A 15,850-nucleotide genomic window follows, 5' to 3' on the forward strand; every position below is an offset into this window, starting at 1 on the left:
ATAGACAATATAGAATCTGTTTGGGGGCAAAGGAGAGAATTGACTTCCTCCTGATGATTTAATTATCGTGTATAGTACTCATTAAGTAAAATATGAGTCCTTTAAATATGTATGCTTTCTAACTTAACCTCTTCTCCTAACTGTATCTTTGAGACCACAAAATTTAGAACTGCAAGTCAAATTACACTTAAATAGTAAGACTTTGATGGACTTCTTAGGTATTTTATACCCTGGGGATGGCTTTATGTACTTTCTCTTAGACAATATGTATCTGTTTCTTCAATTGTACTTGGGATTATATATATATATATATGTGTGTGTGTGTGTGTGTGTGTGTGTAAAATGTCAGATGTTAATTTGGGACCATAACACTCTTCAATGATCACCTGAAACTCTCTGTTGATTTTCCCATAGGACTTTTTCAACGAGCAATAGCTCAGAGTGGAACAGCCCTTTCCAGCTGGGCTGTTAGTTTTCAGCCTGCAAAATATGCTAGAATTCTGGCCACAAAAGTTGGCTGCAATGTGTCAGATACAGTAGAGTTAGTAGAATGCCTGCAGAAGAAGCCTTACAAAGAACTTGTTGATCAAGATGTTCAACCAGCTCGATACCACATAGCCTTTGGACCTGTGATCGATGGTGATGTAATACCAGATGACCCTCAGATACTGATGGAACAAGGAGAGTTCCTCAACTATGATATAATGTTAGGAGTTAACCAAGGAGAAGGGTTGAAGTTTGTCGAAAATATAGTAGATAGTGATGATGGTGTATCAGCCAGTGATTTTGACTTTGCAGTTTCTAATTTTGTTGATAATTTATATGGATATCCAGAAGGCAAAGATGTTTTGAGAGAAACCATTAAATTCATGTATACTGACTGGGCTGATCGCCATAACCCTGAAACTAGAAGGAAGACATTGTTGGCTTTGTTTACGGACCATCAGTGGGTAGCACCCGCTGTGGCTACAGCAGACCTTCACTCAAACTTTGGCTCACCTACATACTTCTATGCCTTTTATCATCATTGCCAAACAGATCAAGTTCCAGCTTGGGCTGATGCAGCTCATGGGGATGAGGTTCCCTATGTGTTGGGAATCCCCATGATTGGCCCTACAGAGTTATTTCCTTGCAATTTCTCCAAGAATGATGTGATGTTGAGTGCAGTAGTAATGACATACTGGACGAATTTTGCTAAAACTGGGTATGTACCTGAAGGAAAGTACTCTGCGCTAATTGTAATAATAAATACCTCTTTAAGTATTCTTGAATAATGTAAACATATTCTTAAATAGTGTAATGTATTTTTGTTTGTTTGTCATTTGTTCTGTGATACTGGGGATTGAAACCAGTGCCTTGAACATTCTTGAACATATATTACATCATTATGCTATGTTCCTAGTCCAAAGTAATAGATCAAAACACAGTAGCATATTAACCTCCTATAGCAAGGATTAATTCTGTATTATATGTATTGTTTTAAAAAGTTATGACATTACAAGTTCTACGTTTTTCAAGGTTATTAAGACAGACTTGTAATCCTATTGCATTGGTCCATGATGGTATTACTTTGACTTCTGGGGTACATAGGCCACAACATCACTGTTTTCAATGACAAATATTATATCCTAGAACTTTCTAGTTCAAAATACTGTATGCATTTTAACATTCATCTTGGATTCCATGGGTATTGCTGTTCATAGAAGGATCTTTGTTTCCTGAAGCTTCATATAGATATTTCTATGTAGGGTAGGTATGCACTGTGATGATGTCCATTTCTTCAGGCACTGGTCCCAAGTCTTGCATTTGCATTTTGATGCCATTTCTCTTGCACTGACACTGAGAAAAGTCAAATTTATTATGAGAATATTAATTTTTTAATCAGTGTGTTTGTGTATTTTGTTCTGCATATTTATGTGTGGTGTGTGTATGTGGGTATGTTTGTGTGTGTGTATGAGTGTGTGTGCATGTGCATGCATGCTTATACACTCGTGTTTATGGAAAAATGAGCTGTGTGCATTTGTAGGAGTTTGAGGGAAACTTTGGTGGAGTTTATTCTTTCCTTCTACACTGACATTGATTCTAGTGATTGAACTCATACTGTCAGGCTTGTCCAGCAAACACATCCACTGCTGAGACATTTTCTGGAGCAAAAATTATTAAAAGCACTTTGAGTAAGTGCTAATTCTTTTCTAAATGAGCAGGGAAGCAGAATGTGAAACTAACCAGCTTCATATTATTACTGACATGATTTTATTTAACTTAAATTTCTATGTAGAGGCAAGTTAATGTAAACATAATTCAATGTTTTTCTACATTAACTCTTTGAATAGACATTAAACATAGTGTTTTGACTAAGAAAAAGAATTAATAGAACATCTATGTCCTCATAGATTATTTCTTGTCTTTCCTCCCTTTTTCCTAGTGACCCAAATCAGCCAGTTCCTCAAGACACAAAATTCATTCATACCAAACCCAACCGCTTTGAAGAAGTAGCATGGACCAGATATTCCCAGAAAGACCAACTTTATCTACATATTGGATTAAAACCTAGAGTTAAAGAGCATTACAGAGCCAATAAGGTAAACCTCTGGTTGGAGCTGGTACCTCATCTGCATAATCTCAATGACATTTCTCAGTATACCTCTACAACAACTAAAGTGCCATCCACGGACATCACTCTCAGACCTACAAGGAAAAATTCCACACCAGTCACATCAGCCTTTCCTACTGCCAAACAAGATGATCCCAAGCAACAACCAAGTCCCTTCTCGGTGGATCAGAGGGACTACTCCACAGAGTTAAGTGTCACGATCGCAGTGGGAGCCTCTCTGCTGTTTCTGAACATCTTGGCTTTTGCAGCCCTGTACTACAAGAAGGATAAGAGGAGACATGATGTCCATCGGAGGTGCAGTCCGCAGCGCACGACCACCAATGACCTAACACATGCTCCAGAAGAGGAAATTATGTCTCTCCAAATGAAGCACACTGATTTGGATCATGAGTGTGAGTCCATCCATCCACATGAGGTGGTTCTTCGGACCGCCTGCCCCCCAGATTATACTCTAGCTATGAGGAGGTCACCTGATGATGTTCCTTTAATGACACCTAACACCATCACAATGATTCCCAACACTATACCAGGGATTCAGCCCTTACATACATTCAACACATTTACTGGAGGACAGAATAATACACTGCCCCATCCCCACCCGCATCCCCATTCACATTCAACAACCAGGGTATAGCCAGATGAGAGAGACTAACTGTTTGTTTTTTTTTTTTTCTGATGGAGTGAAGTAAAAGATTATTGGAAGATTCCTTGGCTTTCAACTCAGAAGACTCTCACTATTTAAATAAGGAGGAATATTGTGTGAATATACATATCAAGAACTTTGGGGGTTTTGAAAAAATGAATTGTATATAGATATACACACAAATCAACTTTAAAAAAAGGAAATTGCAATTGCTTGAAGCAATTGTTCTGAATGATACTTTTTCATTCACTTTCAAGAATTAATTTGTTGAAGATTTAAGTTACATAACGGAGTTAGGCATGTGGAACACCAAACAGGAAAGAACTGTGTCTGAATACTTTAAAAACAAAAACAAAAATAAAATCAACTATGAATATGCACAAGGGACACACCAATGGAATGTCAGATAATTTCATCAGTTTTCATTTGGAGCCCTTTAATTGTGTAGACCATATTTGCTTAAGTACACAGAACACCTATGCCATTAATGGCATAGCAGAAGCTCATGCTGAAAATTGCCAGTAAAACAAAGAAGTTTAAAGACTGGCAGGTACAACATGATCACATAAGTGCTGTCAGTACTAAGTCGTGGGGATCAAGGAGACTGGATATTTTTAGCACGATGTGCATGATAATTTATATGCTTGGTGGCTGTGCTGCTGATTAAGCCGTAATTAAAATTCTTCTCATCCCATTGGAGTTTTTAATAGGAGCTTCCTCCATCAATTGGCAGAAACTAAAGAAGATTTTATAAGGGGCAAAAGTAATTACAATAAAATAATTTGCAGTAGTTTTGATAATAGAGGGAATAGTTATTAAAGCCTTGGGAGAAACTAGAAGTATAGTGGTAATACTCACTGATATGAGTCCCAGAAAAAAAATTCTATGAGTTTAATATTCTTTTCATTCCCTTATATGTAATAAATAGAAATACAACTCTAATTGGACATGTGTTAGCTGCAGAGCTATAATTTGCTGTGGGTTCGTTACTCTGAAGTTTGTTCCTTTTGGTAACAGTCTTGCAAGGTGTAAGGACGCCCCAATAGTACCATTCTGATTACAGTTCTCAGTCGATTGATTTACTCATGTTGCATGACAAAATGTTTACTACTAAGAATTCAATAGAAAGCTCAGCCCCTCTTCACAGTGCATCTTTCTCACTGAGGGTCCCCTGAGATTACTCATGAGATCTCAGTAGAGGAATAATACAGGTGCAGAACCTAGGAGAGTCAACAGCTGGAGGGTTTGTCTTTCACATATGTGCAATTTCAAATGAATTCTCTAAGACCACAGAAATCTCTGAATCCCCTCTTGTTTACCAATAATATCAGTATATCACAGACCTTTCCAAATGTTTGTATATGTAATCAGATGTACATTTATATTAAAAAAAACTATGAGATGGACTTAAAGAGCACATCAATGGTTTCTCTCTTATCTGTACTATATTTCTATTAGACTAAAGTTATGTGATTTTTTTTTTTTACCTTTTTTCAGATGACTAGCAATTTTGATAGTTTGTAAGATAACGCAAAGGACTTTCTCTGACTAACTGCAGTAACAGAAACCTTTCTTTCCAGCTACCCTTTTTCAAGAATTGAAAGCTTATTATACAAAAGCAAACACTTGTATACTACATGGTGGGAAGGATGTTGTGTATCTTGACCACATCTGTGGTCCTTGATTGAAATAAAGATAATATGGCGAATGGCAATTAGTCAAATGCTAAGAGACATGATCTTTGCTCATTAAAGAGCTAAAATGTTTATTGCTGTTTTGTCTTTTATTTTGTTTTTACAAAAAAAAAAAGAAAAGAAAGAAATCTAAAACAAAAGAAACAAGATTGTCTTGGAGTCATTTTTCTAGAACAGTTGGGTTTTAGAAGACATAGAGGCAACTCTAGAGAATACAACTGCACATGGAGAGAGACTCTTGGAACTTTAGTACTAACTTAGAACCAGGAAGTCACAGAAAATGTTACCTTGGTAATTTTAAATACCCCTCCCCCTAGATGTCACACAAACATGGCAACCATTGTTTTCTATTAAAAAACACAAGTTATGATGTTGCTCACCAGGGGAAAAGTCCTTTGGAAATGGAGACATGAAGGGACATTATTTCATGAAGTAAGGTATCTGCTCATAATATAGGAGTGGTTAGCCTAGCACATATGTAAAAACAACAACAACAACAACAACAAAAACAAAAAAAATTCTTCAAGAGAATTGGAAAATGAAAAAAAAAGATATTTAGCTAGCATTAAAAGATAAAAAAAAATCTACTTTGAGAAACTTATTTGATTATAGCTTCTACTCCAAAGTACTAAATATCAATAAATTTAAGCACTGTTCCACTTAAAAATACAACTCACTGTCATATGCAAAGTCTTCAAAATCCAGAGTAGTCTACTTACTCGTCATTGATGGGTGAAATGCTCATACTTTAGAGAGAATGTTACCATTGACAATGAACAAGAATTATGTAGCCTCTGAAGTACTTTTTAATGCCAAACTGTCTTTTATTAAATTAAAAAATAAAACCAGTAAGACTAGAATAAAACTGACAGCAAAATATACTGTGAATGAGTGCTTACACAAGCAGCAATTACTTTACTTGGAAAAAATCATTCTATTAGGTTATAGAGGTTGCTCTGTTTCCACTAAAACATGCTGCATCTCTCTAATATCAACTTTTTGACAGTATAATTCCTGCTTCATATTAATTTAGGGATATATTTAAGAAAATAATGTGTAGTCGGATTGTTTACTGAAAGAAAAGGAAACAAAGCAGTCAGATATTAGGGCTGCCCTCTTAGGATGTGGCAAAAATATTGTGAGTCACTGTGAGTAACTAGTCTACATTGATTTACCAGACTCTTGTTTTCTGAACATAAAATCATGTCTTGCACAAACAGAACTAACAACTGTTTGCAAAGTGAAGTATAATTTTTAAATCAATGCAAAAATTTGGCATTTTGATTTTATTTTATCTAATGTGTTTGGATTGTGTTTCTCTAGAAAATAATATCCTGTTAGAGAAAAAGCTAATACTAAAGTTAATAAATATTGTAGCATTATTTATTAATTCAGATTGCCTTGACTGAAATTAAATAGCAACAAACAAGGATGTGTTTTTTAGAATTCATACTTACATCAAGCCAAAATCAAGTTTTGTTGTTTTGATTTTATATAATTTTGCCAACATTTATCAAAGATTTATGATGTTTTCCATATAAACTTAGGGATGTTGAAATGGTAGACTTAATGGTTTTAAATGTTACTGAGATGTTGAGTGTGGATTAAATTTACTTTACTATAGATATTTAATAAATTTGATCACTACCTTTTATGAAATATTGAATATAATTTTGAGTCATCACAAGTTTCCAATTTGGAGATATTTCTCAGCTCAAAGCAGCAGAAATTATTTCATTCATTTTAAATCTAAGAACATACTTTAATGCACACTTTTTGACACATATTAAAGGAAAACAATGTATACATTTTTAAATATTCCCAACCACACATGATACTAAGTAGGCAAAATGCACAGTGCACAGCAGTAATTCTGTTAGGAAGGGTAATGGCAGTACTCAATTTTTATATCTGTACTTATAGCATCAGTGATTTCCCCTGCTGGTACAGTTGTACTGAAATGCATATGAACATTCAGAAAGGATACAGAGAGTGGGGCAGATGTTCCTGGCTTTACAAGCGTCAGAGATTCAGAATCAATGGCATCTTTTCTTTGACACTTCTCCTTGAAATATATTCACGAGAACAAATCATGAGTGGAAACCCTAGGAAACTGTCACTAAGCATGGTAGTCCACTTATTGTTTTGTTTACTTCCTAGCGATTGGTACAACCTTCTGGCCTTGTATTTCAAGTAATTAGTTGTTATAGACTATCACTTTTTAATGTGAGTGAATATTTGATAATTTGGTTATACTTGCTCCAAAATAAATCTAATTAATGGGAACTTCCTGCTGAGGTTTGTTATCATTCACTTAATTATCTTGCTAAGCTTACTGTTGGAGCCATTGTCATCATCTTTTAGTCAATAGAGTAATGGGATGTCTCCAATAGCATTCCATGTCTCCTTTATTTGCCATGTCAACAACACAAACTTCAGTTTTTCATCAAAATTCTAAGCTCCATATCCATGTAATAGATTGGGCTATCTTGATTCATTCCTATAAATTACAAATTGTTTTTATTCTAGCACTTAGTTGTATTTTTATTTAGGCCAGAAATCAACTCAATTTGCTTATTACTACAGAAAATACAGAATGGAAAATCCATCTGCAGTGCTTAAGTGCGTTCTCTTTTTGTTATTTTGTTTTGAAAGCATCATTTTGATTTAAAATTTATAGCTGCAAATGATGTCATTTAAAAGATAAAATAGAATGGCTAAGGTGTTAATTACCAATAAGTGAAGTCTACTGGGGAGTCCTGGGCTTAATTTGATTTTGTATTATATCAAAGAATTCCAAATATCCCTTTGAAAAGACTGAGGTAATTTTTTTTGGAATAAATGGTAATTAGTTTGGCATCTGATTTTAAGGGTTCTTAAGAATGAAACCTTACAATTCTAAGAGACTTTAAATTTTTTTCAGAACCAGAGGTGGCAATACAAATCTTTCATCCCAGTACTTGGGATGCAAAGGAAGGCATATGTCTATGAGTTGAAGGACAACGTAATTCTATATAGGCAGCTAGTGTTACATAGTAATACCTTGTCTCCAAAAAATATTTCAACTGGATAAAATGCTTTTAGAAGGAGGTAATTATTATAAATGTGAACACACATTTGATACACATCTAATTTTTATCTAGGCATCAATTACATCCTGTATGGTATACATACTTGGTATATAATGTGTGTTATAGAATACATAGGGTGGCCATTTCAGATGTGTACTCATATATCTTCTCAATATGTAAAAATGAGGCAGGAGTTAGTTCTCTGAAAAACAGCGAATCCAAGCTCTTGCTTTCTAATTTAAATCAATAACTATTGAAGACTTAAGAAAAGCTACAAGTTGTCAAGCAGTTGAAAGTTCAAACTCAGCAGGTGAAGTTCAAACAAAAAGGCCTTCGCTAAATAGTATTTTCAGAACTACTGAAATATTGTATAATTGTTATGTGGTATAATTAAAAAAATAGTGTTTTTTAAAATCATTCCTTCCCTAAAGTCATATTGGTCAGCAAATCATTGGAAACGTACTGTGCTTTCATCAGGTAGGGTCTGTTCCACCTGTGTCTGGACACCCACATCTCTCACTAAAAACAGCTTTGTTATCATGAATAAATACCTTCACGGTTTCTAAGTTGTGTTGACTTTTTTAAAGATCAGGAAATTTTCTCTCTGTTTGGCACACACTTTGTAAAATGAATGTACTTTTGCAACATCATCCTGTTATCCACAAGCCCAGGGAACATTTTGACTTCTTGGAAATAAGGATGTTGACTATCTATTTAGTACTTGGTGATTTCAGAGAAACAGACTGAATAGTATAGTTTGAGTTCTTGGAGTCAGCCTGATAGCAAAAGGGACAAGCAATGACGAAGAGATCCAAGAAAGACCAGGAAGTAAGAAAAAAGAAGAAAATTCTTTAAATTTTAAATTAGTGATTCTTTTGAATAATGCATTGTAGTTTGTGAAGAGGAAATATATGAACCATAAATCTATTGAGATTAAGACTATGTAAGACTTACATATAGTGAATAAGTTAAAACTTTAGAAGGATATAATAAACTTTCTAATAAATATATAATTTTAAAATTTTTTGTGCAATGGTGCTTGGCCTTCAGGTATATCTTTGTGAGGGTGTCAGACTCACTGGAACTAGAGTTCCAAACCATTGTGAGCTATCATATGAGTGGTGGGATTTGAATCCATGACCTCTAGGAGAGCAGATAGTGCTCTTAAGCACTGAGAGATCTCTCCACCATAATCCTTGATACATGCCCCAAAATGTTTTGAGGGAAAAAAGCAAAATTAAAGATATAAAATATTTGCAATATTTAATTATCTACTCAGATTGAACCTTGGGAGTGGAGATACATGAGACAATGTTGTTTCATCTGTATAAACCAAGACAAGGGTAAAATTCCCAAGCTAGAAATAACAGAATTCCACCCAGGTGAGGCTTAACTTTAAATATTTCCAAATCATAATCTAAAAATACTGACCTTGTCTGGAGGTCTCTATGGATATGTAATATACATCTAAAAGTATTACTTTCTAAACAAAAGTGATGGTTATAGGATTTGATGTATTGGATATGATTATATTTTATCTACATTTTTATACTTTCTTATACTTAACAGAATGCTTTTTTGAGTTTCATAAAGTCCTAAATACATTCGATAAATTTTCATGTAGAAGCAACATATTCCAGTGAAATGGTGTTATTTTAAGTACTTCCTTCTGCCCTAGTTCTGGAGAGCTGTCTTGATGATCTTCAGGCTAAAACATTTCTATCTTGCCTGAAAACACTGCAGTTCATTTTAAGAGCAGCCTTCCTCTCCACGAGGACACTTCTCCTCAAAAGCTATTAGACCTTCTGTTTTCATGACTTTGCTAGTTACTCTTTATGATGCCTTCTCCAATCATGTTGACTTTGGAGGGAGAGAATCTTTAAATTAGATTTAATGAACATCAGCTTGTTCTTTTCTCAGAGCAATTAGAAGCCAGTGAACATCACTTACGAAGGACAGGAATAAGCCACTCATTTCTTCAGTAAACAATGCCCACCTTTCTTTATTTCTTCAGCAAATGATTCCTGACACGTTAGACAACTGACAAGGCACTGTATTCTAGGTCCTGTACTGGGGTCTGCTAACATAGTATTATTATCAAGCTTAGAATGAATTTAAGCACTTGAACTGATTGAGAGCATTTTCTCTGTTATTTAGTATATGAAAGTATTTCCTGTTTTCTCCATTTTTTTTATATATCAAAATAGTAGAATAGTATTTTTGGGTTTCACTAAGTCACCATTTAAATTTTACTGCACAAGTCTGTCAATCAAGGTAGGTGAAGGTAATTTTTACCAGCCAAATATTTTGGCCAAATTTGGACCCATACTCTAAGACTGAGAAATATGGCATATTCAAGTTAGATGTCACCTCACCTTCACTCCTGACAGAGCCTTTTCCTCTGCCTTGATCCTAGCTTGTAATAGTGAACTCTCACCATTAGTCATCCACACTGAGTCAGGAATTGTAAACCAGTGACCACATTTTGGAATTTTTTTCTTATATTTATATAGGATTTTTTTTCTTCTGATAGCTATAAAAACTCCATGATCTAACTTGTTTGTAAAGATTAGAAAATGAATGTCTAATCTTCCATGAATCATTCTTTCTTCAAAATAAGAATCTTCTCAGTCATAAAAACAAAAACAAAAGAAAAACAAAAGAAAAAACCAACCAAACAAAGAAAGAAAGAAACTCAATGAACTTCTTTACCATTTTACCACTTCAGTTACAGTTCTTCAAATGCATTCAGAAGCCTAGTATGTTAAGCAGTATGGAGGCTATGGTTTTGCATAAACATGCTTTGCTATAGTTTATCTCAGTCCAGTGTTTCCACTCCCACTTTATCAGCAGCCCATTTAGTAATTACTAAAGGTGTGCCTGTTGGAATAGACTTATAACATCTGTAATTGAGACGATTACTAATGATGCTCCTCAAAATTTTCACAGTTGTGCTGTTAATCACCTTCTACCATATCTTGATAGTCAAAATAGTACACTTGATCATTTCAAATTTTCAGGGTATTTAGAACTTAGATCTCAGAGTAATGCAATCCAATACCATGATAATTCTTTTACATACACAAGGAAAAAAGAAAACAACCCACACACACATACACACACAAACTAACTAAACCAATCCAAACCAAAATGAAATAAAAAAAAAAACTACTATGCAGAATCATGCTGAAAGCAAAGAACTGGAAGGGAGTAGGCATGGCTATGATACTGCCAAAATCAAGATGCATCACTAATTGATCAGTTAGAAGTTTCCAATTCTGTGTCACACTCACAGCAGAGTAGTGCTCAGCTCCCCAAAATACTTTACAATGTGCTCATTTTCTCATTCCTTGTGTTTTAAATAAATGTTATTACAATGCCTTGCAAATACAAAAATTACATACCAAAATAAACTAGACCCAGAGATTACAACCTAAGGGACTCACATACAATTGGAAGAGCCCTTCGAAGGGAAGTGGTGAAGCATCACACTGAGCTGTTCACCTTCAGTACTGAATCTCTGTTCTCATGTGTCTGCCATGACCCCGTTCCTTAGAAGACAGTTACTAGGGTTCTCTTTTACATGCAAAGTTTGTCACATATACATACTCATCAGTGGTGGATGGCTGCGCAAAGCATTGGACCTGTTCTCATGTGACCAGCACCCAGCTAATTGTCTGTCTTTCCGTCTACACGCATAGCCCAGGAGAAATTAACAGATTTATTCTGTGATCTATTTACTTTTATTTAAAATACTTATTTTCCATCAAAGTTGTCCATGGTAAGAGACTTGGGATGCTTTTTTGGATTTTTACTTTGGGATTTCTATGCTGTTGGCATTAAATCATAGCTGATAATATAGAATGAAGTTTGGCATTAATCACCAGTAATAATTAAAATGTTGATCTCAAATAGTTCAGTGTATGTTTTGTGCCTGTGACAGCATCTCAATCTGTTGTCATAGTTAGCCTGAAACTCACAGAGATCCTTTGCCTCTGTCTCAGCCCCCTAAAGTCCAGTTCACCATATTCTTGAAATAGGATGGCTTAATATAAAATGAAGAGACTGAGAGTGTAGCTAAGTGGTACAACATAAAGCCTATGCAAAGAAGTGTTGAGCTCAAACTTAAATCTAGGAGAGAGAGAGAGAGAGAGAGAGAATAAGAGATAGATATGTCTCTAAGAGGATATCTTTATAACAAATTTTCAAGAAAGATAGTAACTAAATTAACTCTTAAATTTATCTTTAACTAATGTGTAGTTGCCCACAGCTGTAATTCCAGCACTCACGAAGAGGTTGTGATTTTCATAGCAATACTGTCTCTTTAAAAGTGAAAGATGAATACTCTTCAATTGATGACATACTAATGACAATGGCAATAACTTGCTTCTGCACAGACACGACACAGTTACAATTCAAGGACAGCCAAGGCCATCAAGCTCCACAAAGCCCTGATCAGCATCTCACCTGCCATGTCAGAAACCCTCTAAAGCCAGGGTGGGTATGGCAGCATAGAGCCAAAGAGAGAGTGACCAATGGAGTTTAGCAGTGATATCAAAGCCAAACTCAAAAGAGGGGTAGAACTTTCTATGTGTGTGCCAGAGGTTCTGCCAATGAAGAGATCCTTTACATGGGATTTATGCAGAGGTGAGAAAATACCACTGCCTTATTGGATACAAAAAGCTTTAATATTAGATGAATTGAAAATCCAAACATGAAAAGTTAATGTGAAAGACTTTAAGATGTGCATAAAAATATTGTCCTGTTATTAAGTCCAAAATTAGTAAATAATACACATTTTTATCTGAAACATTAAAAAACAATAAGTCAGAATTAACATCTCTATATATGAGTTAATCATTGCAAAATGTTCAATAGCACATTACAAAAGTCAGTGTTTTTTTTTATAGATAGAAAGTTAATACACTAACAATTACTCAGAATACAATTGGATTAAAACCAGAATATTAGAAGCTGTTCAACATAACTCACATAAAAAATTATTTTTCCAATGCAGATTAAATTCAAGAAAGGAAAGAATTCTTCCATGGAGGTAGAATTTGCCTGAATAAACAAAACACAAAATTTAAAGGGAGGAATTTAAAAAAAAAATGGAAGCAAAGAAGGAAGTGAGGCAAGGAGTAGGGAAGGAAGTAATAGAGGATCAAGAAAGGAGGAAAAGGAAGAAGAGAAGAAAGGAAACAGAATTGAAACTTGTGACAAGAACCTAGAAAATGAATAAATATATGGGGGTAAAGTCTTCAGACAGAAACCATAGTGGGAGCAGAGAACTACATCAACAAAAATACTCTTCCATTAAAAGTACTAGATAATGAAGCATCAGACTTCAGAAGCACGGCTTTAAACCAGGAGAAATTGAGATAGCAAATGCCAAGAGGAAATGTTGGATAAGAAGGTGGATTCTAGATTGAGCCATAAATTTAATTTACAAGTATGACAGCACTCAAGAGTCCCCTGTCAAAAGTCAGGAATTTAGAAATGTTATTCCCATGGGCATTTCCTGAGACACTGGCTAGAAAATGACCATCAGAGGGCATAAACCAAATGAGCATTAGAATGTCACAGGTACAGAGTTTGTGGCTATAGAAGCTAAGCATTTAGACACAGTCTAAAGATTAGAAATATGAATATAATAAAGAAGTCATAGTTTACATAGCATACAGTGGAGAAAGCAGTTTAGCTACTTATACTAATTATATTTTCACTGTCAACTTTTGTGTCTTTTAATGTATAAACATCTTGCTATAATTTTCTTATAATTCAGTTACTAAAGAAAAAACAAAAAATAAAACAGAGCCAAAAACTGACAGCATTATCAGCTTTGCAGAAACTACTCTTTACTCATTAAACTATAAAGAAAAACAAGATGGCTAGTCAGCTCCAAAGAAGTGTCTATGTATCAAAAAGGAAAGAGTTATGACTGAAGTGAGGCAGGTATTGTAAAACAAAACTTGTTAATCTGGGTCTCCTCTACCCTCAGAGTATTTCTTTCTTAAAATGCTATGTTCCACCAAAACACTTATTTCATAGAGTTGTTCTGTACTTAATTTCCACTAAACTATTGCAACTAGAATAAAAGAAATATCACACAAAAATATTTTCAACTGAAGGCCAGTTTATGAACAGGAAGGGTACACCCACTCTCAGGGCTCAGGGCCAACTATGAGAGAAAAGTATCCAACCATGAACTAGGAATGAGGTTGTCAGGACAACAAAAGCAGAGCAGCAGCATCGCTAGGTCCCCAGGTAAGACCGAGAGGGAACACATCAAAGACATGCACTTGTGGTTCTGAGAAGAAAGTTATGACCAACTCAGAATTTCATATACAACAAAACATGATTGCAGGGCATCAGATCATGAAGGGATGAACACTTGGGAAAGATTATTGAAACAAACAAACAACAACAACAAAAAAGAGACTATGGTTCAAGTGCTAGGAGAAAGTTCAGGTGTGGAGATTGTAAACCAAGGCAACCACATTACTAATAAACTATCTGATGATTTTGAACCAGTAGAAAAATATTATATTCATAGACTTTTTCCTATAAGGAGTTGTAAAACTATAACCAACTGGTAATTATCAATGCAGAGAACAAACAAAAAGTACTTTAACAAATGGGATGTCATCTTGTTTCTACATGTGAAGGACAATGCACTTGCGGATTGACTTATCAAAGGGGGAAATCAGGTATTACTTTGTTTTCTGGTTGATTTTCAAGAATGTTCTAATTTTCATTCTCACATTTTAGAGAACCTGTTTCTCTTCTCTCTAGCTTATAATGTGATAATCAATTTCTATCTTTTTCATTATAATAAAAATGGAACATAGTTATTGTATTAATTTGCATTTTTAAATGGAAGTCCTGCATCTTTTCTTGTGGTTATAAGCCCTTGCATTTATTTTTTTATATTTAGTGTACTTCTTTACTTTGTATATATTTTCTATTTGTTTATATTTCTCTTCTTAGGAATTAGAGGCACTCTGTCAATAAATAAAGTCAGTGGTTTTTGTCATGTGTATTGTACATATTTTTATTCCAGTTTTTTTTTAATTCTATAGGGCTTTTTTTTGATAGACCACAATGCTTACATTTTATGTTTGAATTATGTTTATATGCCTTTCGTGTTTCTTGGGTTTTGTTTCTTCCTTACAGAGAATGATGTGAGCCAAGATTCATGGTTTGAGGCTCTACCACATCCATGTTAGGGAGTCAAGTGGCCGGTGCCTGAAGCAGCGGGTCGTAAAATGCCTGAAGCGGCTGGTCGTAAAATGCCTGAAGAGAACTGGGGAGGCTTGGGATCAGCTCAGGTTCTCCTTCTAATTTAGTCCAGTCCCTAAGATTAGCATGTGGTGCCAGCCTCAAGAAGAGTGGCTCTTCACATTACAATTAACCTAATCTTGGCAATCTTTCATAAAGGCTGCTAACCAAATCAGTCTCTCCAAGGTTTACCTTGAGGTGTGTCTCCTAAGTGATTCCTGATCCTGCCAATTTGACAGTATTAAACGATAAAGGAGAAAGAAACTTTAAATGATGAAGTGTATTCATATTTACAGATTTTGTTTTTATATTTAACTTATACATTGTGTGGCATTTCAATACATGCATGTAGTATTTAATTCTAAGGACAACTAATACATTCAAGTACTTACCATCCCTTTATACTAAGAACATTAGATCCTAATTAGCCATTTTGAAACTTACAATTAAATTGTTACCTACTACAGTTATTATATTGTGCCAAAGAGCATTACCCTTCTTTGCAACTTTTCAGCTGTACACTGCATTTATACACTACTCTAATGAA

General features: G+C 34.7%; 1 protein-coding gene across 4 annotated transcripts in view; it reads left to right on the forward strand.

Moving 5' to 3' along the window:
* Positions 1–3,248, forward strand: part of Nlgn1 (neuroligin 1) — a 699,685-nt gene extending 696,437 nt beyond the window's left edge. For all 4 annotated transcript variants that reach the window (XM_052178790.1, XM_052178789.1, XM_052178791.1 and 1 more), the window contains 2 exons: positions 415–1,204; positions 2,426–3,248. In XM_052178790.1, the coding sequence (XP_052034750.1) occupies positions 415–1,204; positions 2,426–3,248 (1,613 nt within the window). The remainder of the gene's footprint in view (positions 1–414; positions 1,205–2,425) is intronic.
* Positions 3,249–15,850: the final 12,602 nt, after the last annotated feature.

The sequence above is a fragment of the Apodemus sylvaticus genome, chromosome 4 (assembly GCF_947179515.1).
Source record: "Apodemus sylvaticus chromosome 4, mApoSyl1.1, whole genome shotgun sequence".
NCBI classification, from domain to species: Eukaryota; Metazoa; Chordata; class Mammalia; order Rodentia; family Muridae; genus Apodemus; species Apodemus sylvaticus.